The sequence below is a fragment of the Calidris pugnax genome, unplaced genomic scaffold (assembly GCF_001431845.1).
Source record: "Calidris pugnax isolate Ruff unplaced genomic scaffold, ASM143184v1 scaffold102, whole genome shotgun sequence".
In the NCBI taxonomy this organism is placed as follows: Eukaryota; Metazoa; Chordata; class Aves; order Charadriiformes; family Scolopacidae; genus Calidris; species Calidris pugnax.
The window spans coordinates 4,815,725-4,843,458 of record NW_015090846.1 but is presented as its reverse complement, the minus strand read 5'-3'; the positions used below and the strand labels follow the sequence as shown (position 1 = coordinate 4,843,458).

The 27,734-nt window shown below is 50.8% G+C and overlaps 1 protein-coding gene across 14 annotated transcripts in view; it reads right to left on the bottom strand.

Moving 5' to 3' along the window:
* DAB2IP (DAB2 interacting protein) overlaps positions 1 to 27,734 on the bottom strand; it is a 202,076-nt gene that overhangs the window by 53,430 nt on the left and 120,912 nt on the right. Inside the window, exon 1 of one of the 14 annotated variants that reach the window (XM_014942907.1) lies at positions 8,836 to 8,893. The exons of 11 other annotated variants lie outside the window; for them this stretch is intronic. Coding sequence is in view for 2 of the 3 variants with exons in the window: in XM_014942902.1 (XP_014798388.1) it covers positions 1,603 to 1,715 (113 nt within the window). In the remaining variant the exon portion in view is untranslated. Of the gene's footprint in view, positions 1 to 350; positions 1,485 to 1,602; positions 2,059 to 8,835; positions 8,894 to 27,734 lie in introns of those variants that run through there. 2 more of the 14 variants (XM_014942902.1, XM_014942903.1) reach the window with 2 other exon arrangements.

Sequence of the window (27,734 nt, the reverse complement as noted above, 5' to 3'; positions counted from 1 at the left end):
CGCCGCCGCCGCCGCCCCTTCTCCCCCGCCGGCCCGCGGTCGCCCAGCCGCTCGCCCCCGGCCGGAGCCAGCCCGTCCCCGCGGTCCCTTGGCCGCTTTCATTTTGTTGTGATAAACCTCGGGAAAAGCCAATTCTCCCAGGAAGCTTTATTTTTGCAGAAAACACCCCAAAAAACCAAAACCTCAACCCCCCCCCTGCACTAGGGCTGCTTCTTCCCGGAGCGCATCCCTCCGGAGAGCATCCCGCGGGCTGGCGGGGGGGGGACAAGGGGACAAGGCAGGCCCTGGGTGCCCTTGTCCTGGGACGGGAGGCGCGTTCCGTGCCCATCGGGGAGAGGGGAGGCACTGACCTTTGCAGCAGCGCGATCCAGAGCAGGGAGTAGCGCTGGCAGCAGCAGCCGGCAGCACCGGCGTGAGCCATGGTCCGCACCCCGGCACCCCCGGCCGCATGGGCACCCAACGCCCACCGGCACCCGTTGAGGCTCGGTGACCGCCGTCCCTCACGGCCGGGCTCCCCGCCGCTCCCCGGGGCCGCCCAAGTGCAGACTCAGGGAAGAGGGTGCCCGGAGCAGCGGGTGAGAGCGAGAGGAGGACGCCAGGCAGCGGAGAGCGGAGGGGAGGAAGGCTCCACGGCATGGTCCGACTGTCCTGATTGCCACCATCCTCACCCAGCCCACGCCGACACGTTCCCAGAGCCAGACTGCTGCTGTCATCCTGGCGTATTCAAATGCCTCCATTACTCATCAAGAACAAAGTAGGACTATCTAGTAAATGAAAAACCACCGCATGGCACTGTCCCCTGCCTGTTATTTATGGCTGCTTCCTTTCCCACTTTTCAAAGGCTACCGTCCATGGCTGCAGCAAATCATAAATCCTCCAGCTCGTGCAAGGCTGCTGCGGATCGGGGGAGAAGGCAGGCACTGGGGCTGCAGCCACCGGTCAGCATTTTGGGGGAAAAACCAGCGCGAAGGTAAATATCCCTGATTAACAAGAACACTCCGGGTTTCCTGGCTCCAAAGGGGAAGGACACAGGTCTCAGAGCGGGAGACGGGCAGGTCCCACCCGAGGCAGCAGGCACCAGTCTCGCCTCCTCCAGTAAGGATTCCCAGATGGACCGTCCCTCCGGGCAGCACCACCGCGCACGGAGCCGAGAAATGAGTCAAAATTCACAGGTTCTCTGCCCAGCTCCAACACCAGCTCCCTGCACATCCTCCCGTGTGCCTCTCCTCCTCAGCCAAAGGTGGGCATGACCCTCTCACCTCCAAAGGATCCAGAGAACGTGAAGGACCGGCAGCATTATTGCTGGGCTTGAATACCAAGGAGCACTGTCACCTAAGGCCAGCGGGCTCCTTGTCTTCCTTCCGGGGCAAACTGGTCCCCAGCACGCCCTGGGGCCGACGGCACTATCCCAACAGCCATGCTGGCAGCACAACACCCCACTCAGAGCACTTCCCTCCTCGCCTCCTCAGCGGAGAACACACAGACCCTTTCCCCGTGCAGTCTGCAAACAGTGCTCTGGATTTAGCACATTTTGCCTCGGTTTTGCCTGCCCCCCCCTCTCCCCCTTCCGCCTCCCCCACCAGCGGTTTGAAGTTTTCTCACCCTTTGTTGGCAGATGCCATGCAGAGAGAGAAGCTCGCCGTCCTCGATCTGCTTTTCAGGGCTTCTATAAAGTAGGGCACCAGCATCAGCCCAGCGTCAGGTTTTTGATACATCGTTGGAGTAGCCAAAAATACTAACAGGCAGCTTCGGTCAATCTTTTTGTCCTCAAATCTGCGTTGGCACAGGGGTCCTTTGTACGGCAGAGCAAAAAGATGGCGCGGGGCAGACTGAGATCCCGGTCAGCGATCCGTGGCCATTCCCACCTCCGAGCCGGGCCCACCAGCAGCTCCCCAGTACGTCCCACACTTGGGTCCCCAACGGGGAGCCCTGGCCCTGTGGGTTCTCCTTCCTGCAGCCACCCGGTGCTTCGCTCTCTGTATTTCCTTTAGCACCTTATCTCCCTCGCCGCGGCGAAACGCTAAGGTCAAGTTACAGTTTTACCAACCCTTTTATCTTTCTGGCGAGGCAGGAAAATACAGAACCTGAACTTTGGAACGAGCCCTCACACTTGCCAGGGGTGGAGAGCGGAGGGAAGGCAGCGGGAGAAGAGAGAATCCAGGTTCTCTCCGCAGCCCGGCGCTGGAATATTTTCTGTTGCACGTTCAGACACATTATTAGGACAATCTGGAAGGAAGTACCGAACCCAACAAGCATGTGCTCTTGGCCCGGGTTCCAGCAGGAAGCCAGATGTGCTGGGAACGGCGGCAGCTCCAGCTGACGTAGGGACCCGGCACCGCTCGGCTGCCGCCACCGACAGCGGGGAAAGAGACCGGCCGGAGCCAGCACGAGAGCTCTGTCTGCTGGGAACTGCCCAGTGGCATTTCCCCTGTCCCAAACCTGACATTCACACAATCACAGAATCGCATGGGGTTGGAAGGGACCTCTGGAGATCACTCAGTCCAACCCCCTGCCAGAGCAGAGCCACCCAGAGCAGGTTGCACAGGAACGTGTCCAGGTAGGTTTGAACGTCTCCAGAGAAGGAGACTCCACCACCTCCAGGTCCTGGATAATAATTCCAGGTGGTCGGTTGGTGCGGGGCTGGCACACGAGCCAGGCACCGGGAGATGGAGTAAGGTATGAATGAACTCGGAGCCCCCGGGTGCTCCGGGGTGTTGTCCTCCTCCCCGTTCATTGCCACACTCTCACCACGCCAAGGACACACATGTTTCCTGGAGGCACGGCGCTGCCCTGTCCCTCACCCAGCCGGCCACCCCCCGGTCCCGCTGGACTGGGGTCACTGTCTAAACCACACAAACTTCTTGGGGCTCCAGGTTTGGAACGCACCATCATCCATCACCCCCCCATGTCCCCACACTCAGTGTCCCCACGTCGCTCAGGAGCTAAAACTTCACAGAGCGGGGTCTCGGGGGCTGCGCTTCCCCCTCCCAGGGAGTGCCAGGCATGAAGAAACCGCACTCCTTGACTCAGTGTTCAGATCCTGCTGCAGTGAGCGTTACTAACACCAAAAAGAAGTCTGAATGTCCAAACCTCAGCTAATTTTATTCCAGGATATATCCCAGCTTCCTTAAAGCAAGCTCGTACCTCATTCCTCATCCGCACAAGGTTTTTTCCCTGGAGACTGTTGTTCTACAACAAGATCAGAGCTATTATTGCTGTTGCCAGCACCAGCATCCTCCCGGGGCACTGTACGTGACCCCCCTACCCTTTCTTCACGTTTGCACCCCACGGGATCCTAGCACCCCCCCAACCCCCTGTTTCAGAACGGGCTTTTGTGAAAGGAAAGACGCTGAGCTTCCTCAGAGGGCAGGTAAAATAGCACCTTCAGAGTCATTTTTCCACTTGCAGTCAGGCTCAGTGATTACTATTTGCATTATCTGTGGTCCTGTTCTCCTGGGTCACTCTTTCTCTCTTGGTCCCAGCCGGGCTGGGCTTATCCTGTTTCCTCAGGGAGGTGGCCAGACACGGCTTTGCCTCCAGCCCTCTGGCCAGTGACCTTTCCCAACTCCTGCTGTTTACCTTTTCGAGCTATTAAACCCAAGTTATCTCTCACTTTTTGTTGACTGTGAAGCCAGTGCTTTGGGACCCTGCTGCCTGTTGCTGGGAAAAAACAAATTCCCTAATAACCTTGGAGAGTTAGCGGCGGAAAGGACCACGATTAACCAGATTTATTCCAAATTTACAGCTAAAATCAAAATGCCTGTCAATGTCCTTAAAAGCACTTATTTTAGAAAATTCTGACAATCCCGTATTTCAGCATAATTAACGTTAAAAGACGTGTCATCGCACAACTGGCTTGAGGGATGCTGTGCAAGGGTTGGGGTGGGGCATGGTCATCGTTGTGGGGCTCTTCTGGGAAACCCTTCAAGGCCTGTACCACAACCTACGGCACCGCCAAGGAACGTGCAGATTTCACTGCAAACACCATTAAATTAACTCTCAGGACTCACGACATTCCTCCATCAACCCACAGATTCACACAGGAGCCTCCGAGCGTTCCCAAACTGCAGCTCAACGGCCCGGAACCTTGACCGTGGTTGTGTTTGTTTGTTTTGTCCTTCATTTTCAGCCAGAAAGGCAACCTGAAGCTGAAGGGCACAGGAATCACCCAGGCCATGAGGCTGGAGGAACAATGGCCAGATTAAAGGAAGAGATTATTAAAAGATTTCTTCACCTGCTTTATTAAAAGGGGCTCGAGGTTCACAAAACCCGAGCGGCAGCGACGCAGCAGCATTGACATCTACCACTTCTAAAAATCAGGCACCGTATCAAATAGTATTTACACTGAAGGGATATTTAACCTCTGACTAATGCTGCCTTTTACTCCGCATTTCGGAGTGGCTAGACAGTGGATCTGGACCAGGCAATTTCTTTCTGCTTGTAATTAGCTTCACTTTTCTGCTCTCCTGAACAAGCATTAGACTTTCCTCTAGGAATGTAATCCCAATCAACAGGAAACCTGTCTTTACTGAGATGCTACTCATCTTTTCTGGAGGTTTTATTTAAAACCTAACATTGCTATTAGCAGCAGATTTTTAGAAACCTTTTAGTGAGGTCCCATTCCTGCAAATATTCAATATCATTTCGGGCTATTAGTCTCGCTTCAGAGACACTACTTAACATTCAACAACAATTTGAGCCAAGAAGCATTTTGCAGGAGTCAAGTTTTGAATTTCAAATCTAAACGAGAGGGGGACCAATGGCATATGACTTTGAGCCTGACAAACACAAATACATGTTTTAGCATCTAAACTGCATTTTTATTTTGATTTGTCCTTCTGTCTAACAATATTGGCATATATAATAGCTTCAGTTTACTAGGTTATAGCTGACTTCAGAGACTGAATGATGTTATTAAACAAAACGATCTTTAAAAAACCATCCAGTCAATGAAAAGTTTATCATTGGAATAAAGTTAGGAAAATGTTCTTTTGCTGCTGCTGAACTCTTCCTTAAAAAAAAAAAATAAAAAGAAGAAAAGCTCAAAGCATTTCAAAGTTTGTTTTGATTGTGTGTATTTTATCCAGAGAAGGCACCAGGATATAAAGCTAATTTCTTTCAATTGCTATCTGCCTTCTAGCCAGATAGATTTTAGTGTCTTTTAGGGATATAAAGCACATCCTTCTCATGGGAACCTTCTTTTCAGATGGAATGAGAGATTCACACCGATGAAGTCGGTGATTTTTCTCTGGCTTTCGGAGCTGTGACTGTGGGCGATCCATCCCGGGCACACAGGGACTGTCCCTGCTCTCCTCCGCCTCCGGCATCGGACAGGGGACTGCAGCCCGTGGAAGACACGGGTATTTCTGCACTCTTGTACACAGCCTCGGAGCAGACAGGGAAATCAGGGACAAAGAGAACTCAGAAAGCTCGAAGGAATGCTGAAGGCATCGCCGGTGCCCGAGCGGGTACACGCTCCCAACCCTGGGCTCGTCTCACAGGCTGGAGCTTTCCCTTCTGGGGTGCTCTCTGCAGCCCAGCAGAAATCAGTAACATGGACACAGGAACCACGGTGCCTCCACAAACAGCCACATCCAGGCTAAAAACATCCCCAAATCCCCCAGGGGCAAGACATGTCTGTCTGCAGGGTCCGTGCAGTGACACCCGACAGAACGAGACCTCGGGAAAAGCCATCGGCACTGCAAAGCTTGCAAATCCTGAGGGCAGCCCCCAGGTACCACCCAAAATACAGGCAGGAATAATCACCACACTGTTTTTTTTTTACTGATCTCTCCATCTCTCCTTTCTGACCCGTGCTGATAACCCATTTCCAGGGATGACCCATCTGTTTCTCCCCGAGCAGCGTGTGGTGCAGCCCCACACCGAGCCCCAGTGTCCCCAAGGACACCCTCTCTGGCCAGGCTGGCTCTTACCCTTCCAGACTCCCTGACCAGGAATTAAACTTGGCCAGGCTGGTGCACTGGTGCAGCCGCATCACTTCTCCAGCTCATTTTTCAAAGTGCAAGTATCCTTACTGCGCGCTTCACACGGTGCCAGGGGCGGCTACTTCCAGAGCTGATGTAAAAATTGTTATTAAAAACTTACAAACTGTGAAAAACTCTGAAAAAAGTCCAAATCCTGGCACTGCCCTAAATTAAATGAGGGCCGCTTCCTGCTCAGGGTGCAGGGATAAGCAGAGAGCCAAGCTTGCGTGCAGTCCTTATCCACAACCCACACCTGCTGCTCCCTCCTGAAAGTTTAACTAATGAACAGTGTACAGCCCAGAGGATTTGAGATATGGAAAAGGTCAGGGTGAAGACTCGGGATTGAAGAACAGATTGAATGGGGTTCATAAATGACAGTCCCATTTTAAACCTAAAATTAATTTTTTTCAATAAATTAGGGCCAGTGAGCTTTCCTCCAGCTCAGACAATGCCGCTCTCCCTGGGCATGGGCTGCTGGCGGGAGGAGGAGGGCACGTGCGCTCAGGAATCAATGCTAATACCCTAAAAAAATTAATCTCTGAAAATTACTTCAATGGAATAGAAATGATTTCATATAAATCTCTGTGTAGCAAGAGCTGATAAAGTGTCACAGCGATACCTAGAGCAAGTACAGCCTGAAAAAAAAAAAAAAGGCTTTGTCTTTTTTTTTTTTCACAAGGTTGCTGCGTATTCGCTGCGTGTTTTTCACACAGGGTTGCTGTGCATTTAATTACTTCTTTCTCTCAGAGACATGAATTTAGACCCAGTAAATCATTCTCTCCAGAAACACTTTTTACCATCTTCTGGATGGGACATGGTGATTCCCGGGGAGCTCTGTGACCGGCCCTCTCTGGTACCCGAGTCTCTCCATCCTTCTCTCCTCCACAAGGGACCCCCAGGGTTGACCCCACGGTTCCCACCGCAGGAGGGGAACAGGAGGCAGGAGCAGGGGCAGGTCTGAGCCCTGATTCAGTAGGTGCCCAGCAGAAACACGTTTCTTTTGTGAGCAAGTTGTTTCAGATCAATCCAGCCAGGCAGATGCAAAGCACTGACACAGATGCGCTGAAACTGGTTTGATCCTTTCCTGAACAGGATTAACTTGCCTAGGTTATTAACCAAATTCAACTACAGCTCATCTTCATTGCAAAAATGGCTGTATTTTACACCGATAGCTGTGTTGTGCGGAGTTTTTTATAGAGAGAGAATCTGGGAGGATTTTCCTTCCTGGTAGGTATTCGGGGTCACCACAAAGCTCCCCACAACCTGGCTTGGCCTCAGTCAGCTCCGCTGAGGTAGAATTGTGCCCGTCTCTTCTGCAATTTTACTCCATTCTTAATTAGTAAACCTGCATTTCAGGCCATCAGCCTCTACTGATCACAAGAAGAGTTAAAACTATTTAAACACACTACAGTAAGAGCCAGAGTTGCTGTAATTAGACTGAGTTAAAATAAACCAAGTTGCAGGGACGCATCTTTTTCCGCGGATCTGGCCTGGGTTCACCCCTTACCCCCAGTCCTGACTCTGCCCTTCCCCACTCCCTGACACTGGCTTTGCCTGGGGGTTCCCAGCTCTGAAGGGTTAAATTCGCACCAGCAGAAAACAAAAATGCTTCTCTTACTTTCTTCTGAGAAAATTCAAAATGTTTTGATCTGCAGAGGTAGGGTTTAGATTTTGTTCTTGCATTTACTTTATTAAAACACGGATTTCTACGAATGTTTTTTCTTGCTTGGAATATAAAACTGTCCCTCAGGAGGGAGGAGCCAGCCACCGTCTCTACCCCCTGCCCCAAACGGCCGCCACTGCCACTAAACCACTTTTTCTTATCCTGACAGATGCTGAGCTTAGGTCAAATCCCTGGGAATACATGGGGCCGGCGTATGTTCTCATTAACCAAATTGCAATCTCCTCCTGAGCTGATGAGGCTGCCCCGGATTTACACCGTCACAGCTAAAACCAGACTCCGTTTCGGAGGGGTGCGTGTCGGGGGGGCACACGTGGGTGATGGCTCCATGAAGGGCTCTGCGCCTTCTCTAACAAGAAATAAGATGAGGCAAAGAGAAGGGGCAGAGTCCGATGGGCTGCAGGGTCCCCACCCCAGCCAGGGGAACGTCTCCATCATGCTGGGGATGATGTTTACCCAGCTCGGGGCTGGGAAAGTGCCGGACTCCCATCAGGGGGCTGTCGGCAGCGTGATTTACCCTGGAAGCACCAGCTGTAAATCAGTAAATCCCCACCCAGGGAGGCAGTGGACAGGTTTTAGGTATGAGTACCTATAAACACCAGCTGACTTTGCTGGCCCCGGGAGCTGAGCTGCCGATGGCACTGTCCCAGTCCCAATGCCAGCATCCCTCACCGGCACCGTCAGGCAGGGAACGCCGGCAACGGGGCCCGGAGCGCTGCTCCGGAGCTGACAGCTATGGACTAGGGCAGAGCTAAGCCAGAACAGCCCGAAGCACAAGGATGAACTCTGGGGTCCAGCTCTGCAAATTCCTCCCCAACACCCCCTGCCCTCACTTTGCCTGTTCCCAGCCCCCGTCGCCTCCTCTCCCCGTTCCCTGCACTTTTCCTGCCCGAGACTCCATCAGATGGGAACACAGAGGGCTTAGAAGAAAAAGGAGCTACTAGAAACCCAGTGCTGCCCGAGAAGAAGGTGGGTCCTGCAGCATCCCCAGGGTGGGGGAGGACAAAGCTCCCGTTGGGTACCGGAGCTGCCGGTCCCTCCTGGGTGCAGTGGCCAAACCTGGAGCATGGAAGCCAAGGAGGGGAACCACGGCTGGTGTGGCTGGGTGGGCACTGAGTGGGTAGTTGTGGCCACCTCCCAGCCCAGGGCCAGAGGATGAGCAGGACTCACCTCCCTCCGGTGGCAGGAGCCCGCTGTGCCCCATCTTCTCCCTGCTGGCGTTGGGAGCCAGAGGCTGGATGTCTCTATAACCATCTCCTGGGACCAAAACTGAAAGCAGCAGGTTTGGTCCCACTGAGCAACAGCGCTGTAAACACTGTGAAGCAAAGTCCAGCTCAGCCCAGCCCAACCAGCCCCAACTGCCTCCCACTTCCCATCACAAACATGAGCTGTTTGTGATGAGAAGCAGCATTAAGAGCCTAAAATGGCTTCACAGAACAACTGGAGCCGATTAAAAAGTACACGCTGTGTGGCCCTAGATGGTACCGTCTCTCCTTCTGTCCTGGCTTGAGCGACACAGGACTAATTTATCTTCTAATGCTTGGGAAAACTGCGCTTTTAGAAGACTCTAGTGTCTGAATTTGTGAAAATATTTACTTTATAGCCAGCTGTGGGATGGGGGTTTCCAGGTTTCAGTGTTTTCAAGCCTTGCCACGTGTGGGGATGAGGAGGAGCGAGACCCCGGGCACTTGACCCAGGCTGCCAAGGGGATTATTTCATACCACAAACATCACATTCAATAGAAATTAGAAAGTTGGCTGTGTAGTGCTCTCTCTCTCTCTGCCTCCCTTGATGGTGGCGGGTCCAGAGAACTCCTTGCCCCAGTGCCAGACCCCTGAACCCTTCCCTCCCTCCCGAAGCCGCAGCGCTGGCAGTGTCCCACATGGGCTGTCCCTGCTGGGGCAGCAGCACAGTTTCCTGCTGAGAGTAATCCTTGTGTATTTTATATTGGTATTGGGATCAATATTGGTTCTTTAGTATTATTAATGTTAATTATTTAGTCTTATCCCGTTAAATCTATTTCTATCTCAACCCATGTATTTCCTTGTTTTTCCCCTGATTCCCCTTCCCAGGTGGGGAGGGGTCATTGGGTGACAGAATAATTTTCTAAAGGACAATAAATTGTTCTGTATTTCTCAAACCAGAACATCTTCCCAGGACAGGACTGACCCCCGGCCACCTCCAGGTCTCTCTGTGACAGGGCTGGAGGCAGAGCAGGACCCATCCAGGTGACACACAGGCACACCTGGCTGCCAGTGATTCACCCAAACCAGCTCAGGTGACAGGGGAGCTCTTTTCAGCAGGACCTGTGCCACCTCCCCAGCCAGGAGCCTGGCCACCACCCCCTGGCTGGGTGTCCCCTGCCCAGGCTGCTGGCCAAGGTGGCAAGGGCCACCTGGAACATGAAGAGGAATGGCCTTGGGGAGACCTCATATGGTGCCACTTCCCCAGCGCTCCTCAAAAGCAGCAGCTGGACATCCCAGTCCATACTGGCTTCAAACTGTGAAGCCAAAAAAGCTGTATTTCCTCTTATCAGCCCCCCAAGTAGCCCCTCTCTCTGCCTGCGCTGTGTTGGTCTCTCCCTGATGTCCCCTTCCCGAGGGGTAGGGTTCCCGGGAGCTCCCGAGCGCAGGCAGGAGCGTCGGGCATCGGTGAGTCAGGGTCAGGCTGGACGGCTGCGCAGGTCTGCTGCCAGGGCTGCCTTCCCATGAGGAAATCATCAGCCTGTCAGCAGGAATTACACGGACAGACCCTGGCTGTTGATGAGTAACCGAGCTCGCTCTGTGACTAAGTCACTCCAGCCAGATCTCTCGCACAGAGCAGAGGATGACAACTCAGACTGCCGGGCTCCTTCGGCTTCCAAGGGGTGGGACGGGGACGGTACTGACACAACGCAGATTTCCCAGAAACTCAAACAATTGCCAAGTGAGAAAAAATTGTTCCATGATTTCTTCACTTTTTTGGACGCTTGAGAAATGCAGAACTGATGAGGATCTGGCTGGTTACGGGGATAACACAAGGAGAACACAGTCCAACCTTCCCCGGTGCAGAGGGACTGGTCACATCCTCTGCAAAACCAGCTGGACCAGCAGCTGCCCTGCAGCATCCACAACTTCGGAAAAGCTGCCAAGAACCTTCTCTCTGGAGTGCCCACAATGCACACATCCACTTCTACACATGATGGGATAGCAACTTAGATTTTTTTAAGGTTTTTTTTTTTTTTTTTTAGTTTAGTTGTGGGTTTTTTATAGAGATTGGAGCCCCATTCCCTGGGGAACAGTGAGTTTTAGTGGGGCTGGCAGCAGCAGCGCAGGGTCCCCACCACGGTTCACTGCAGCTTCACCCTGCTCTGATGGGTCCAGCTCCAGGAGGGAGATCCAGGTTTATGTCTCTGTCCTTCCCAACCTGGCCGACCCCAAGGGACCACGGTGCCAGGGAAAACACTGAATTTTTGGTCCCTGTCAGAGACGCTGTCACTGGCACATTCGAGCCCTCCCAGGTGGACAAGGACGCAGGCGTCCGAGCAGTCCAGTCCCTCAGACAAAGCACATTTTCCAAAGCAGACACATTCCTGCTGATGTTGAATTAAAGACACCAGCAAAGCCGCTTGGAAAGATCAATCATTTTACTCCCCTTCTGTTTCTACTTTAGCAATGACCAATGTAATTGTCTTGACAAAAGGAAAACAGAGCTGGAAGGAAGCTCGGGGAGGAAACGCAAACGCTTGTTGCAGTGCCCTGCGATGGGAGGTTGGTCAGACAGTGCCAAAGCCTGGTCCTCCTGCTCTGACAGAGGCACCCAGGATGCAGCAAAGGACTCAGTGTTACATCTGAGATAGAACGTGATTGCTTGGAACAAGGCAATAAAAAGAAAAACCTGCATTAGGTCCATGTGCAATTTCAGAGTACGGTCTTTGACATGTGGCTTCCCTTATGCCATCCCTTATACATTTTATTACCTTATACACTTTAAGGAACAAAAATGCTATTAAATGCCTTTGACTGTGGAAGTGTGAAAGCAGCTTCTTCGTCAATCCAATGAGATCCCAAGCGGAGCCAGAAAGCCACTTGAGTTGTGCACCATAAAGACTTCCACCATGTAAATTAATAAGTCTCTCTGAGGACTGGGAAGTGTGCCACAGGCAGCATTTCTGAGTCCATAGCCCTTTTATCTAAGTTGTTTTTTTCCTTTATCCTTGTCTCACTCCATGACAGTTTAGAGATTTTTGGCATCGTAACTGCAGCCTGGCTTGTCAAGCTAAACATCAACAGAGACTTTATATGTACGTGAGAAATGAGAATAGAGATAAAAATAGTCATTAGCTCTGCTTTGAGAATACTAAACAAGCACAATGGCTGCGTTCCAGTAAGGGAAGAGGTTTGAACCATTTCTGATCCACATCTGTTTAACACTGTCCACTGTCCCCAGCGTCGGTGGAGTTACTCCTCGGGAACGGGCAGGAGGACTTTCCTCCTCCACACACTTCTCTTACCCCAGCGGCGCCGCGTTTGGGCCATGACCACATGAGCTGTAGCACGGTGCAAGAGGGGCAAATCTGAAGTGGGAAGAGTTGGTGCTGAGGACCGATGCCCTCTCTGTACCCGGGGAGGGGTGGCTGGAGCAGAGCCACGCTGCTCCAGGAGCACATCAGGAGGTTCAGCTCCCACCGAGAGCACTCCAGGGGCTGGGACGGCTCCATGGTCCAGACCCAAGCACAGTAAGTGGGGACAACTGGGAGAGTCACCTGAGAAGCACATGCCTGATCCACCCTGAGACGCCGATGTGGACCTTCTCAGAGAGCTCAGCCCTTCAAGGGGTGGGAGCAACGTCCATCCCTCCCCACTCCCAGCGCTGGAGAGCCGTGCCAAGACTCCCAAGCTTCCAACGCAAGGATGCTGCCTTGCTCGAAATCAGATCCAGACAAACTGTTTCTCGGAGACCATCCCAGCTTGCTGCAAACACTGAAACAAGTTTGGAAACACTGGGAACACTGGGCTCCATTAAAAAGAGGCAATCCCTGCCAAGGCTGAGGGAACAAGAATGTGACCTAGCGGGACTGGCTCGGCTTGCAAATGGCTCGTGGACAAAGCTCTCTCTTTCTCCCTTGCTTTTCACCATTGCCAAGCAGTGCCTCGCTCCCTTTATTCTGGCAAGTGCCTTAGGTAAAACGCACAAGAATTCCTCTCCATGCCAGTGAATTTTAGAGGAGAAAATGGAAAACAGCGCAGGGTGACAAGTTGGAGTTCAGCAAGGCACCTGATGGACCAAAGCACTGCAAAAGTACTCCTGCATGGAGGAGCACCTGGGCCCATTACTGCAGGGTGCTGTAATGCTTGTGCCACACTTTGAAGACATTTTAATTATAAATAAGAATAATAGACATGGCCCAGATACTCACCCACTGCATGGTATTTTCCCCAACACTTTGAAATAAACCGACTAAATCAGAGGTGTTCAATGCCCCTTGCAAGAACGCTAAAAGCTCCAGCTACTTTGGCAATTACTACAAAATACTCTCAGGCAGTTTTTAAAGGCATTAGTGAGATAAAACCAGGAAAAGAAATATGCTTCTAAAAGGTATGTTAAACATTCGCCTTATCACCCAGCCACTTTATTTTAATGAGGTTTGTTTTACTTCTCCTGGCGTTTGCTTTGTCACCCAGTGTAAGTCTCCGAGTATTTCTGGGTGAGATAAATGGTTTTGCTCGTGCAGGTGGGGGCTGCGGGAAGAGGCTGGTGGACACCAGCCAGGTGGGTGGTGGACACCAGCCACACTGGTGGCTAAATGCAGTTGCCACTCGTGCCCTGTGTCACCGTGGGCAAGCAAAGCCACCGCCTTCATCATGCAAAAGCTTTGAGTCCTTTCAGGGGCGTGAGGAGAGAGCCACATGTCCACCCCACGAGTGGGAACGCAGCCATGGGGTTTTTATTCATGGCAATATTAAATATGCAACAATCATTCCCCAACATCAGAGTAATAAACACCACTGCTCCATCTGATCTGAAAGCAGCACGCATGCTTCTCACATTCACAGAGAGAGACAAAATGCTAAATTATTTATGCTTTGAATATGAACAAATATAGAGAAATAAGTTAATTCGGTACAATGCAGCAGAGCAGATTCAGGGCAGATTATTGTACATCCTTCAATCAAAACATACTCTCTCATTACTCCAAACAATTGTTTCTCCTCCAAAAAGTGGGTTAAAGAATTCTAATTAAAGGATCAGCAGAATCATTTCTGACAAGTTTTTTTAGATCTGACTACAGATGTAAACCCACCCCCCCTCCAAATCCTCGAGCGTTTATGGGGATGCAGCAGCAGCGCGGCGCGGAGCACGCCAACCGCAGCAATCAAATTAGGAAAGCAGTGCTTGAGTGACTTTCCAGGACACGAGCAGATTCAATTGGTTGGTAGGAGCAAGAACATTCCCAACTATGTTCTACAAAACCCCTTCTAAAACAAAGCAATTTTATCGTGGTCACCAAATACCAAAGAAGCAGAGGAAAAAAAGAAATCAAACCTTTCTGCTTCATATTTGCACTTCTCCTTATCACTAATCGAAGTGCCACAGACTTTTCCAAACCAGTGTGTCCATCTCAGCAGAGTGATTTATACTATTGCCCTGTTCACTACAGAGTGGAAATACAGAGTGGAAATATCCCTGCAAATGCCACTTGGAAGTCACGAAGCGGTCACACAGCTACAAAATGCCATGTCCCCACACCAGTTGTCCTGGGTATGGGGATGAGCTGCAGGACCTGCCCAGGCCCCAGGAACAGGCTGGGCAATCACCCCCCAGGTGAGGACGGGTATTTCTGGGCACTGCTGCTCATCTGGTGACACAGGCAGTGGCCCAGAGGGACAGGGAGCCCCAAGCCCCCACTCCCAGCCCAGGGCTCCAGCCCCACAGGGTTTTGGGGTGGCCGGGAGCCCCGGCAGTGCAGGGGGTTCACGCTCTCTCACCACCGTCCTGCCTCAAACCACCCTGTCTGCTGGGCTAGGTAAGTCATCAATAAGCAACCAAAAACTTTAAAACCAGTGTTTTGGTTGTACCCGCACAGGTTTCTCTATGTTTTATTCAATGTTTCCCTGCCCATATAGAAGGCTGTAAATGGCAGCACATTAATGAACTCCTATTACAGTCATTATCCTTATTAACCAGGAGGGCTGTGAGGTTTCGGGTCTGTTGTGGAAAGCTCCAGGGAGCTGCAGGACCAGCCACAGTCTCATCTGCATTCCCAGAAGCAGAGGAAAATTTCCCAAACTTGGGGTCCTGATGGCAGTGCTGTGCCTCAGCCCGGCACCCACGGACTGTGAACATCCCGGAAAGGTCAGTCATTAACGGAATGAAAGACACAGTCACACAGAAACTCCTACATTCCATACAAATCCAGAATCACTATCAAACCTTCCATGCTGCCCTGAGACCTATGGCCAGTATTAGCCAAGCGTTTGCCATGTCCCACTGACATTTCGAGCTCGGCAGGAATGAAAATCCCCAGGGAAAGTGGTGCAACTGCAGGAGGAATGACAGGAATTCCGGGATGGGAATGCCTGGGGAGACTGATTTTACAGCAGCCACATCAAGCCTTCTACTACCCACGTGTGTGTGCATGTGTAGGGAAGGGGATGAGAGGAGAAAGAGGGGATGAGAGCTGCCCTTCAATTTCTCAACAGTTTCTTAACTTAAATCCTTCATTCTGAGCATAAGTACTAAATCAGGCTCAAGGAAGGAAAAACTTAATTAATCAGAAGTAGCTAAGTTCAAAGTGCGCCTGGGGTCAGCTTTAGTCCTGTCCTTCACTTTGGAGGTACCGGGTTTATGGATAATCCCTGTCTGCTGCAGAATGGCAACTATGTGGTACCTCGTATTTTCTGGCAGTAACTACATTTGAAGGTCTCCTTTCTTTCCACTCATCTTTTTAAAGCTTAATATTGTCACTGAAATACAACTGAGGGCCGTGGATAGCACAAGGGTTGAAATACTGTGCACAGCCTGGTGACACCGTGTACAAGCTGTTGTTGTACCTTGCAGACTCCCCCAGTGAAGGCTTTTGAATGCGTAGTTTATGCTGATCCCAGTGAAACTGAGAATTACTGGAGATGAGCAAGAGCTGCGTGGTACCCCAGTGGGGTAACAGCCCAAGGAAGCCCACCGTGATCCGCTTATTTTATATCTCCACATCCACAAATCCACCGTTCGATCCAGAGGACTGAATCATCATTACACACACTTTATTATCTGTGTGGACTGAATGACTCGAGAATGTAACCAATCCCAACAGCCATCAATTATCTGATTAAATACCAGCAATGATAATGCCATCCAAAGCAGCACCAGATCTCTGTGAACTACCAGGCTTGGCAGAGACACCCTGCAGAGCTCACCAGATGCTTTGTACCAGCCCACAGACACATCTCTCCATCCCTTCCACCTGAGCTGACACATGTTCCCTGACAGCAGCGCTGATAACGAGCAGCCAGGCTCTTATCTGACATTTTTCTCGGGTATGGGCAAGATGGGAACTGTTTCTGTGTTTGGAGAAGGGTGCATGGGTGGTCTCTGTGCCCAGCAGCACATTCCCCCGGGCTCGGGGAAGGAGGGCTCTCCCACAACACGGGCAGCAGATGAACTTGTTTCTGTTCCACAAACCCTCAGTCCTGGAGGTGGATGGCTATGGATCACCCACACAGGTTTGCAGGGGGTTTTGGGCACAGCAGCCAAGCTGGGGAGGTGCCCACCTCTGCCCCATGGCTGATCCACATCTCCATTCAGAGAGGGCTGAGGGGAAATGTCACCTGCCGGGTCGTATTTGGCTTGATGCTGGAGCGTAGTGACACTTGGCTTGTTGGGTCTACAAGAAAAGACTGAGAGGCATGAGGACTATACGTACTTCAGAGTAAGTACATGAGAAGGACAAGAGCTATTCAAGCTACGGGGCAACGCTGGTAGAACAAGTGACTAAAAACTGGCTGTGAATTGATTCCAACTTGAAAAACGGCTTTTCTCCACGAGAGAAGTGAAATTTGAGGTGAGCCATCCAGAAGGAGGGGGAATTGGGGAGAAAACCTCAATTATGTTAAGAGAGAAAGTATGTTTACGAAGAATATTCTAAAACACGGTCATCAGTAACAGAAGAGGTCTGGATCTGCTGAACAAAGAGGTTCCTTCTGGTCATATGGAAAATGGCCCATCTAGTGATTTCCTAGGAGAGTCTCTCTGGCACGTACAGAGATGTGTAGCCAGTTCTCAGATACCCCTCCTGGAGGTCTGGTGAAGAAGGACAAGTTGAGACAGAGCACAATAGCTGTTCCCAGCCACAGCAGCAGCTCTTGCAGGAGAAGTGCAAATTAGGACAATCCAGGAGGCTGCAGTCATTTAGTCTGAGGCTCCATGAGCTCCTGGCTGCCCCACGGAGTCAGACGGGGACACACATATTGGGTAGAAAGAGCTACACCCCATCAGCCCCACGTCTGTCCTCTGACCTTGCTCGGCATCAAGCTCCCTGATGTGGGAGGGCTGAACAGGGGGAGCTGGATGGTCCCCCAGGAAAGGGGCCGGTGCTGGGGGTCCCCAAGGGCTTCCCACAGCACCCCGTGGTGGGATCAGTGCCAGAGCCCCGTCACCAGCATCTTCCCAGGAAACATGTGTTGGACCCAGGATGGTGAGTTGTGCCCCATGCCTAAACAGTAAAGCCAGCATTTAGTTCCTTCATCTCCACACCAAGTATCTCATTTCAATTTAATTTCACAGTTGTAATGGATTTTTCAAAAATATTCAAGAACATATTTACTTTCCAACATCTTATTTCCTTTCACATTTGAAAAAACTTTCTATCTAATCCCCCAAGTCATCCTACAGTCTGAATAATTTCAGGTTTTTAATCAATAGCTGTCAGACTTGTCAAATTACTTTAGGGACCACAAAGCAATTTTTAAACATTCATAAACCCTCGTAGAACAGTTAAGTGCACTGAATTTTAAAAGAAAGAGGAACTGAATAACACTGATCAAATAGGATTATATTCTGGCAAATTATAAATTAGTTTTTTATGAATCATCTCACAGCTACTTATCTAGCGTCAGGCTTCTGCTGCTGTAGGAAGGAGAAGTGAGTGTTCACCTCTAGAGAAGGAAGGTGTTCACCTCCTTTTCACCTGAAGGTCTCTTCACCTCTTTTGCTTTTGACCCTCCTAAGCAGAAGCAGGGTAAAATGTTGTCCTTTTTAAAAGCAGCATCGTTATCAGCTGGGTACCCTGGGGTTCTCTCCATCCTCCCACTGCCTAGGCCAGACCCAGCCAAGCTGCTGCTCCGCAGCTGTACGAACGCATCCCGGCTCCTGGCATCATTCCCAACCCTGTCTCTGCTTCCCAGTGTGCTTCTGGCACGTGAACCTGTCTGACATGTCAGTCTAGAAATGAGGGTCACCAAAAGTTCTCCATTTATTGGACATCTGTACCCAAACCACAGCTTGAACCTTTTACGGGGATGATTTTCCACATCGCATTGAGTCAAACTACGAGATGAACGTGGGAGCCTGAGCTGCCACCGCCTGTTCTGGGCTTGTTCTGGGAACAAAGAGAGACCAAGAACGGCTGAAGAAGTCGAACGCGTTTATCCAGAAATGACTTTATACACAACAGTCCCACCTCATCATAGCCTCTTTCTTAAATTTGGGGGATGTGGCCGGCACAGGGGGGGAAAAAAGGAGCTTCCTAGCTACACCAAGAGTGTTGGAAGTCTTCCAGGAAAAAGTACATCTCAGATCAAAGATGGGAGGAAGGATGATCAGAAGAAAGAACGTTTCAGCTGGGCACATGCAGATTAACAGGTCCGATCCCTCCGCCCTTCTCCTTCCAGCTGAACTGACTCTTCCACTGCCTCAGAACTGCCCCAAACATTCCTGTGCCTCTCCTGTTCCCCCGTCAGACCATCCCCTTTGGTGGCAGGTCTCCTGGCATTTTAATTAGCAGAGCTGGGCACCAGGGCAGAGCCCACGTGGAGCTTCACCGGCCACGAGGCCACACGGAGGCAGGAGCTGAACCCTCTGCGTGGCACTGAGTGCACTGTGACACCAGGGAAGTCCCCATTCTGTGGCTACGGAAGACAGGATGGGGCAGGACAGAGTGTTTTCCTAAGGAAAAGCTGTTGAGAAGAGGGATTACAGCTGAGGTAGGGATGCAGGAGTCCAGCAGGGAAGTACAGGATGCATCCTGGGCAGGTGTTGGGGACACACATTCTGCTACAGCTTCACCTCCGGGACAGAAATGGCCACAAACCAGAACACAGGTCTCCAAACTCTTTCTCTGGAATGAATTACCCGTGCCTTGTTCTGGCACTGGTTGTCTCCCTGCCCCTTCCCGGGGCTCGGGCACACTGGGGTCCGTGTCTCAGTGCCCTCAGCTCCCAGGATGTCCCTCCCGTCCCACAGGCCGCTGCCTACCGAGGCGTTAAACACGTTCCCTGCCTGTCTGCATCTGCCACACATGTCCTGTGCCAGAGACGTGCAATTTTATCTGTAAAGCCTCTAAATACCAAACAACGGCCACTTTTAACCTTTACGCCAGTTTCTGGTTTCCCAAAGGACTCCTGCCCTTGCCGTCTCCGCGCGGGCTGTACTGACAGCCACAGCAGAGACCTGTCCCTCACAGCCGTGCCGCTGACAGCCCACAGCTGCCGTTGGCTTGCCAGGCTCACATGCCCCAGAGCAGGATATATCCAGCAAACCCAGATTTTGATATCCAGCTGACCTAGTTTGGACAAGGGTTCAATGTCTGAACCATCTCTCTGGAAGCTGAACCTGTCCAGGCTCTGGGAAGCCTTGTTCTCGTGGCCCAGGTGGCCAACATCTGCCCCAGCCTCCTCCTCAGCCTACAGCGGGGTCTGGCAGTAATTAACACCCACGGCTGGGAGTGTGTGAACTCGGGCTAGTCCCATTCAGGAGGAAATGTGGGACTGACTGATCCACAGAGCTGCTTTTTTTTTCGTAGTTCAAATTGAAGACGCAAGAATATTTTTCAATGCAAACATTTCGGCAAGTTCAGATGTTTTTAAGGCTCACTTTTCTTCTCTTAGTGAGGTGCTCAGTTTGTTAAGCCAGACACCACAGACTTCAAAAGTCTATTATTCTTGTTCAGCTTTCCCAGTATTTACCTTATTGCTGTTTGCCCAGTGAACTAGGAAACCAAACATACCTGAGCACGGTGTGCTAATGTACAGCAGCTCATACATACGTGCAGTTGTATGTTCTAGGCCAGACAATATAGTCTCAAGATCTAAATAAATGGTAAAAAAATGCAACAGGACGGTGAGACGATGAGTCCAGCAGAAAGGATGGAGCTAACTTTTCCTTTCCACTTAACCGATTAACCCCCTGAATTACACTTGATAAGGATTCAAACATTTCATTACTTTGCATTAGTAATAATAATAAAATCAGAGTGCTTTTTGTCATGAGATACCCTGCCCAGGGATTCGTTAAAGAACATTTAATTACAGGACTATTTCATTAAATGTAAAAATTAAACTGAAGACAAGAGGCTGTGATTTTGGGGAAAAAAGTAACAGTGAAAAAGAGGCACTCGGTGTAAAAGGAATTGGAAAAGACACCCTACACGAAGCACTGAAGAGCAATTTCTCCTCATACCCAGAGAAAGGAATCTGCCTGGGACTCCCTGGTGTGGTCCTGGCACAGTGGCACGGGCAGGACTGGCCCAGCGAGCCCAACACCTGGCCAACGTTTCCAAATCGTGTTTGCGCTACTTCCAAAAGTGATAGTTTCTCTAATGCTGGTGCCCATATGCCATGCCATCCTATGATGTGCCATGCCATCCCATCCCATGATGTGCCATGCCATGCCATGCCATGCTGTGCCATGCCACCCCATGACGTGCCATGTCATGCCGTGCCGTGCCCTGCCCTGATTCCCATTCCTGCCAGCCCCATGAGGCAGCTCAGCCGTCTCCTCCCTGTAACTACAACCCAAGTGACATTGAAAAGCTCAGCCTTGAAAGGAGCTGGGGGTCAGGAAAGCTGGGCCTGGCTCAGCAGGTCTGAATAAACCGGTGTCAGTTTTATTTGAAATGACCAGATTTTGCATTTTCCTTCCCCCTCCCACCTGTGGAGATTTTCCCCCACAAACAGCTCTCTTTTAGGTTGGGGTTTGCTCAGTGCGTAGCAGCACCGGGAATGCTGAGCACGCTTGGCTGCAATTCAAATAATTAATTAATAAATAACATTAGTTACCACGGGGGCACTGCCAATATGGAAACTGCTCCAGCTCAAAACACCGGGGCAGAGCAGTTAGAGCTGGGGCAGCCGCCGGCGCTGGGCTGTCCCTCCCCAGCCATAAGGACACACGGACCGGTCACACCGACGGAACCGGAGAGACGCCGGCGGGACACAATACTGTCAGGCTGTATCAGGAGGGGGGGAAGCTCATCAAATGGAGTCAAAAAGGTGAAACAACTACTTTGAAGATGAATTTTAAGTTGACTCTAGTGTCCTCAGTCTGTCCCACGACCAGCTGGGTGTATCTCCCTCCCCAGGAGGGGAAACCAGAGCAGGAGCTGCCCCCCGCACACTCACGGAGGCTGAGGAAGGGACACAAGAGAGTTCCAGTGTTTGGTTTTCTACTGCTTGTGCTTATCTGTATTTGTGGAAGCATTTCAGAACCTCCACTGGGGAGCTGGGAATACCTCAGGAACCAGCTGGAGAGGTTCCGCTCCTCCACGCAGGGGAGTGGGAGCAGATCCCACCTCACTGCACCCACCCGAGGAGGGTGGGAGGGTGAGAAAAAATATCAAACAAAATAGCTTAGATGTATACGAATGCACTGGGTTTCTGTCCCTTTTCTTTCCAGAACAACTTCCTCACACCCATCAATGCATTTTGTTTAAAATAGTCGGTGCCGTTTCCAAACCGCGTTTGCGCGACTTCCAAAAGTGATAGTTTCTCTAATATGAAAAGTAAAATCCACCCTGAACGAATGTTAACATTAATAATGGCCCCCAAATCACTGACTGTCGTGCTGGCACAGTGTTATTGCTAAATATACCCAACAGCCATTTAATCTCTACCTGCCAGCTCCAGCCGCCTCTCAGAGCCCAGCTGTGGGACTGGGACTAAATGGACTCCCCACCCGGCTGGGCTGCTGCGAACACTGGTGTTAATGGACAGAAACACCCTCTGCTTTCAGATCCCTAAGTGCTTTTCACAGCTGAGTAACTCCAGTCACCATCAGCCAGGCTTACAGCTGTATCAGTAAATAAGACAGAAAAAACAGCCTCTTGCCTCCTAAAAGTCCTACGCTTGTCATCGTCTTTAAAAGGATGCTCTGAATAGAGATCAGGGTATAAAGAGCACGAATACATAAAAACTGAGACGCGCTTTTTTAAGCTCCACCGAAATGCTCAATGCCACAGGAAGGTTTCTAGGCAGAAAAGTGGAGAAAACACCATATAAAGTGCTAAAATATGTGGACAGTCCTTCTGCTGAGGAGCGTGCTCTGGTGCAGCCCTGCCCAGAAATGTGAACGGTGCTGGGACGGGTCTTACAAGTCCAAGCCCACCCGAGTTCTCCTGTATTACTGTTCATTCCTCTCATTAAAACAATAAATCTGGTTCAGGAATACAGTTCCATATAAATACCATGAGATCTGGCCTTAATACACTCAGCTTTATAATTAACACCAACTTCAGTGTCTGTGAAGGCTAAGAGGTCTCTGGGGTTCCTGCTGGGGGAATAAGTCTATTTAAGGCCTAGATTTACGGTGTATCACAGCTGTGTGTTTAGCAGGGGCTCGGGGCTCCAACAGTTGGGTTCTAAAGCACTTTCAGGGGATGTTCTCACAGCTCAGAAGTCCAGGCACAGCCCGGATCTCAGGCGATGAGCGAGGCTGCCCGGGCAGGGTACAGACCGGAGCATCATTTCCAACCAGCTCCTGACTAAGCAGGAGAAGAAGGAGAGGTGGAAAATACCCCGAGGTTATAAGATGGTATTTAAAAAAAAAAAGAAATTCCATTGAGAAACTACTGCTGGGATTTGATTTGCTGCCATTCCCACTGGCATTTCTGGGAAATTTCCTCTTTATAAAATAAAACATACTTTAAAGTTAAATGTCTTGCTTCTAGGTTTTCTGGTGCAACCCAGTGAGGAACGCTGCACAAGCTCTCTGTAGAAAATAAAGCCCAATTATCTAATAGGCCTAGGATCTGTGTTGCAATCACAGACTCGGAGATCGGTGCCCCAAGCAACAGGAACTGTTCAAATATCTAAAATGAGCAAAGCCACCGAGACTCACCGCTGCACTCATCCAGCTTTTGCCATCTGTGAAATGGGAATATAGTCCATAGCTGCTGCCTTGACGAGTTGCTAGGAGGACTTACACAAGAGTAATTAGAAAATATTAGATACGTGTTAGACAGTCCTCTTCCAAGAGGATTTTCCCGTAAGCTGCTGGAGGCCTGGCTCACTTCATGGCCTTTGGCAAGATGCTTATCTTCTCTGTCCTTTCATTTGTGTCTCTAGCCCACACCAAGCTCCTAGTCCATCCTGCCTCCAGCAGTAGCTAATAGCTGATGTTTCAAAGGAAGGCAATCTTGTTAACAGAGGGAAAATATAGTTCCTGACCCTTGAAGGCAGGCAGGCAGAGCCCTGAAACTTTTGATTTATTCTTCCTGCTGATGTTGGTTGCTTAGCTACAAATATTCTCAATGCTCATAAAAGGCTCTCTCCCTTACTCCTCCTCACCGCTGTGTTTTAAGTCCAGCCACAGTTTATTTTTCTTGAAACCTAGGTGATGAAATTTCATGTTGATGTTACATCTAAGATGCAGAAAGCCCTGCTCCCTCTCCAGCGCCCGGGTAATTGCCATGAGCATTAATGGAGCAGAGGGAGCTCCGTTCCACGCAGAGGAGATGAGCCAACCTCCTGACACCAAAGATGGGCAGCAGCGCCCAGCTCTGATGTAAGAGCACTCCCAAAAAAGAAAATAGAAAGCAAAAAAGAAAAAAAAAAAAGTAAATAATGAAACACACTGAAACTGCAGCTAAAGCAGACCCGCTGGCAGCTCGTGCCATGGACCCAGCAAGCGCTTGAGGCAATGCCTCGAAATCTGGTGGGTCTCAGAGGTGGGTGCTGAGCATCAGAGGGTCTCAGGGTGCAGCACCCGTGACCAAACCAGGCTGGATGGGATCAGCTGATACAAGTCTGCCACGACATGGGGCAAAACATCCCCAACATGTGACAACCTCCCCTACAGATCTCCTCTCCCCATGGCCCATGTCCCGGGCTGCCCACAGAGCTCCTGGCTGTGGGGTGGCTCGGGGGCTGCTGCAGTGCGGGGGGGATTCATTAAACCTGAGGTCCAGCCATCACCTCCACCTCCCAGCCCTGCGCTGCGAGGGACGGGAAGAGGCCATCGACAGGTGACATGAGTCAATAGGAAACAATGGTCTGGTCTCAGTCAGGGATAAATAAAATTACTGCAAAAACAATAACCTCGCAGAGCTACCACAGGAAAACAAAGGACGCGGGTCTGGGTAGGAGTGCTGGGACAATCGCACCGGCTGTGGGGACAGGGCAGGCAGCAGAATTCAAAGGTGGGTTTTTTCCTGTCTGCTGAAATTAGAGAACAATGAGCAAAACCTCTCTTGGTAGGAAAGGGAAGCAGCTTAGCAGGAACAGGCGGCCCCAAAGCCCAACTCCAAAGCCCTGCCGAGCCCCAGAGCCACCCGAGGGGTCTGCAGGGATGGTCAGCTCTTCCATGGGACTGGTCAGATCTCCTTTGGGACTGGTCAGATCTCCTATGGGACCAGTTGGCTCTCCCGTGGGACCAGTTGGATCTCCCATGGGGACCAGTCACTTGGCCAAACACCCACCTGCTGCTCTGGTTTCCTTACTGACTCTGAAGACGTACCCTGCTGTGGGTTCATGTTTGAAAAATGCTTTGAGATCTCTCACTGGACACTGCTAACACAGGCACCAGAATTATATCAAGTGTTAATAAGGTTTTAAAGCTTCTGCTACATAATGAATCTCTACTTCATGTAAGTCTTGCACATAGATCCAGCTGTCTGCACACACACAGACAAGTGAACACGAGTTCCTGCAGAAGGCATGGGGATGTTATCTGGAGCTCAGGGGAAAGGATGTCCCCTGACTTGACAATGTCACCAGCTTTTATAGGCCATGTGCAAGAGCCAAGAGCCATTTGTAACTCGTTTTGCTGTGCCATAGCCCTGTTAAAGCACCTGGGAGTGCTTTAAACCAGAGCTGAGCCACTCCGTTGCCGCTGTGTAAACATGGAAATGAAGAAACAGAGCTTGAGGCAAAGGCCTTTTGGTCCCCGTTCACCTCTTGTGAAGCCCAAAGAGGGGTTCCAGCACAGTTTAAGCCCCCAGTAGACCAGCAGTACCCAGCTCCTCCCAGCCCAAACTGGAAAGTGAATCATTATATGATCCCAAAATTACCACACAGGAAGCAACAGACGAGCACTGAGAACTGTTAGAGCTGTCACATCCTGGGGACTAAAAGCTGGAGCAACCGGAACAGTGAACAGCAGTTTTTGGGCTAACGGTGTTTGGTGAGCCCGTAACAGAGGAGACAGACGTGCTGGGAGTCAAGGGTCTCTTTATCAAACTTGTTTTTTAACTAACAACCTTGCAACGATGCCAAGAGAGCAGCAGAAAGCTCCCAGTCAGCACCGCACCGCAATCAGTGATTAATTTGTTGCACGATGCTTTGCTTGCTGTACATGACAGAGCTCATAAATTCTCATTTTTATTGATGTTGTCCTGGCCGAGGGGACACTCTGGAGAAGGCTGGCTTGTGCCTCAGGCGTCCCGGCCAGCTACCTGGGGGCGGTCGGGGAAGCGCGAGCAGCGTTGATGCCATCTGACTGGGGATGACCCTGATTTATCAAGGATGGGGGCTGAGGATCCAACTGCCTCCAGACACACGGGGGCTCGGCAGACGTACGGACACACAGACACACCGGGGAGGGGACACTCTTCACCCGGCACGGCCGTTCCCTCTGGGCAATCAGCTGCCACGGGCGATGCTTGGAGCACTCTTCCTTCAGCCCCGTCCCCCGTCTCCCAACAGAAACTGCCATTTCAGTGACAACACCCCCAGGAGCTCTGTGGGGCTGAGCCCGTGGCACTCTACGTACAGAACCCAGGACCCTGTTAGCACAGTTAAATATCTGCTCTGTACATTGGCTGGGAGAGTCCTGGTCCCACACAGGTCCCCCCAGCATCTCTGGTATCTCCCTCTTGGCATGGTCTATGTCATTTAATGCCCTTGACAGACTCGTCAAGCACTGACTACTCTCCTCACCATTTCATATGTTCTCTTCATGTCACTTGTCCCTAGATGCTGACCACCTCCCCCAGGCCCCAGAGGGGAGTTTGCTAAAACGTGCAGCCACCCATTCTCTGAGTCGCAGGGAAGGAAAGAGCAATCTGAGGGCAGACAGCACTAACAGGGGGCCTGGGAGATGCAAAATGCACTGTTGGGACAATAAACATTGGGAAATATCCTGCACAGTGAGGATCCATCCTGCTGGGGGAAAGCCTGGTTCCCCTCTCTCTGCTGGAGCTCTCTGCTCTCTCCCATGGAGTGGCACCAGCACAACCCCTTCAAGAACCTTCCCCTCCAGCCCATCAGCCAGCTCTGTTGCAGGATATGACAAACTGCTTCGAGGCTTTGTTAAAGACTTTTTTTTTTTTTTATCATTTTATCGGTCTAATTCTTGTTTTTATTGCCTTTGCTGTAAATCTACTGGCTGCAGCCCAGTCCCCATCCTGCTCTGGACTGGGAAACAGGGCGTATGAGACCCTCCCATCGCGGCAGGGAACAGGCTGCCTCCTCTCACCGCAATCACCACAGCAAAGGCAGAGCATCTCCAGTGCCACCAGCAAGGTCCTGCCCAGACCCTTTATCCCTTCCCATTAACGAGCGCTGGTGTTACCACAGTAGAGGGGACAGCATGAGGAAAAAAAAACTATGTCAGTTTAAAAAAAGACAGAAAATTATTTTATGGTGAAGGGGTGGAAGAAGGAAACAGTGTTGGGGGAGGGAGAACCTCTTGGAACAGGTCTTCAGTTGCAAAAAATGAATAAACCTTTATATCTAACATAGGCACTGACTGGAGTAACCGGCAGTTTATGGCCAGCACTTAACACAGCCCAACAAGTCCTAAAAATTGGGTCTCAAGCACCTAAAATTGGGACTGAACAAATCAGTGCCTTTACGTTTTGCTATCCCAGGTGATACAACTCCAAGTTCTTTCAATAGCTCTTCTCAACACAACTGACAATTGTATCTTATATTATTAAAGCTGTCATCAAATTGCAGGTCTCTGAAATGGTGAAAGTCAAAGAGAAGCAAAGAAAGGGGGTGTTTCTGTACAATACCCAGCAGAGCTGAGGGAGGCTTTTAAATAAGGTGTTATTCCTGTCACTTTCAGCCGAAGGAAGCTCACAAAATGACTGAGTGCTTTCTCATCCCACTCACTATCTTCCCAGCTTCCCGAGCAGGCACCCTGGGGCCACAGAAGTCTGGGAAGTGGTGGTGATGGAACCCCGGGAAGGCAGAGGGCTGCAGGATGGACCGGGAGAGAACGGAGGGCTCACTGGAGAAAACAGCCACATCTCCTGCTTTTCCACCTGCTCCGTTCACATCTCTCCTACTATTATCACTAACGAGGCCACGGGAGGCAGCTCAGCCTCACAAGACTCTAGGTTATTTGTACAAACCCCACAGCACCGCAGTCCTGCCCAGGGACACCTCCTGCTAATTGCTGCGCAGTGGGATGAAGGACGGTGCCAGGAGCCTGCCATCGTCATCGCAGCATCGCGCAGCACAAACGTGCCACCAGGCCATGGTCCTGCTGGATGGGTCTTCCCAAAGGTCACCCAGACCCAACCCAGCTTCATCCATGCTGCTCAGAGGACAAGGATTGAAATGATGGCTGGGAATCAAAAGGAGGCAAAGAGAGCCCTATCAGTTTACCTCCAACCATTAACATGACTGTTAATTACCATTTGTTACATCAAGCTA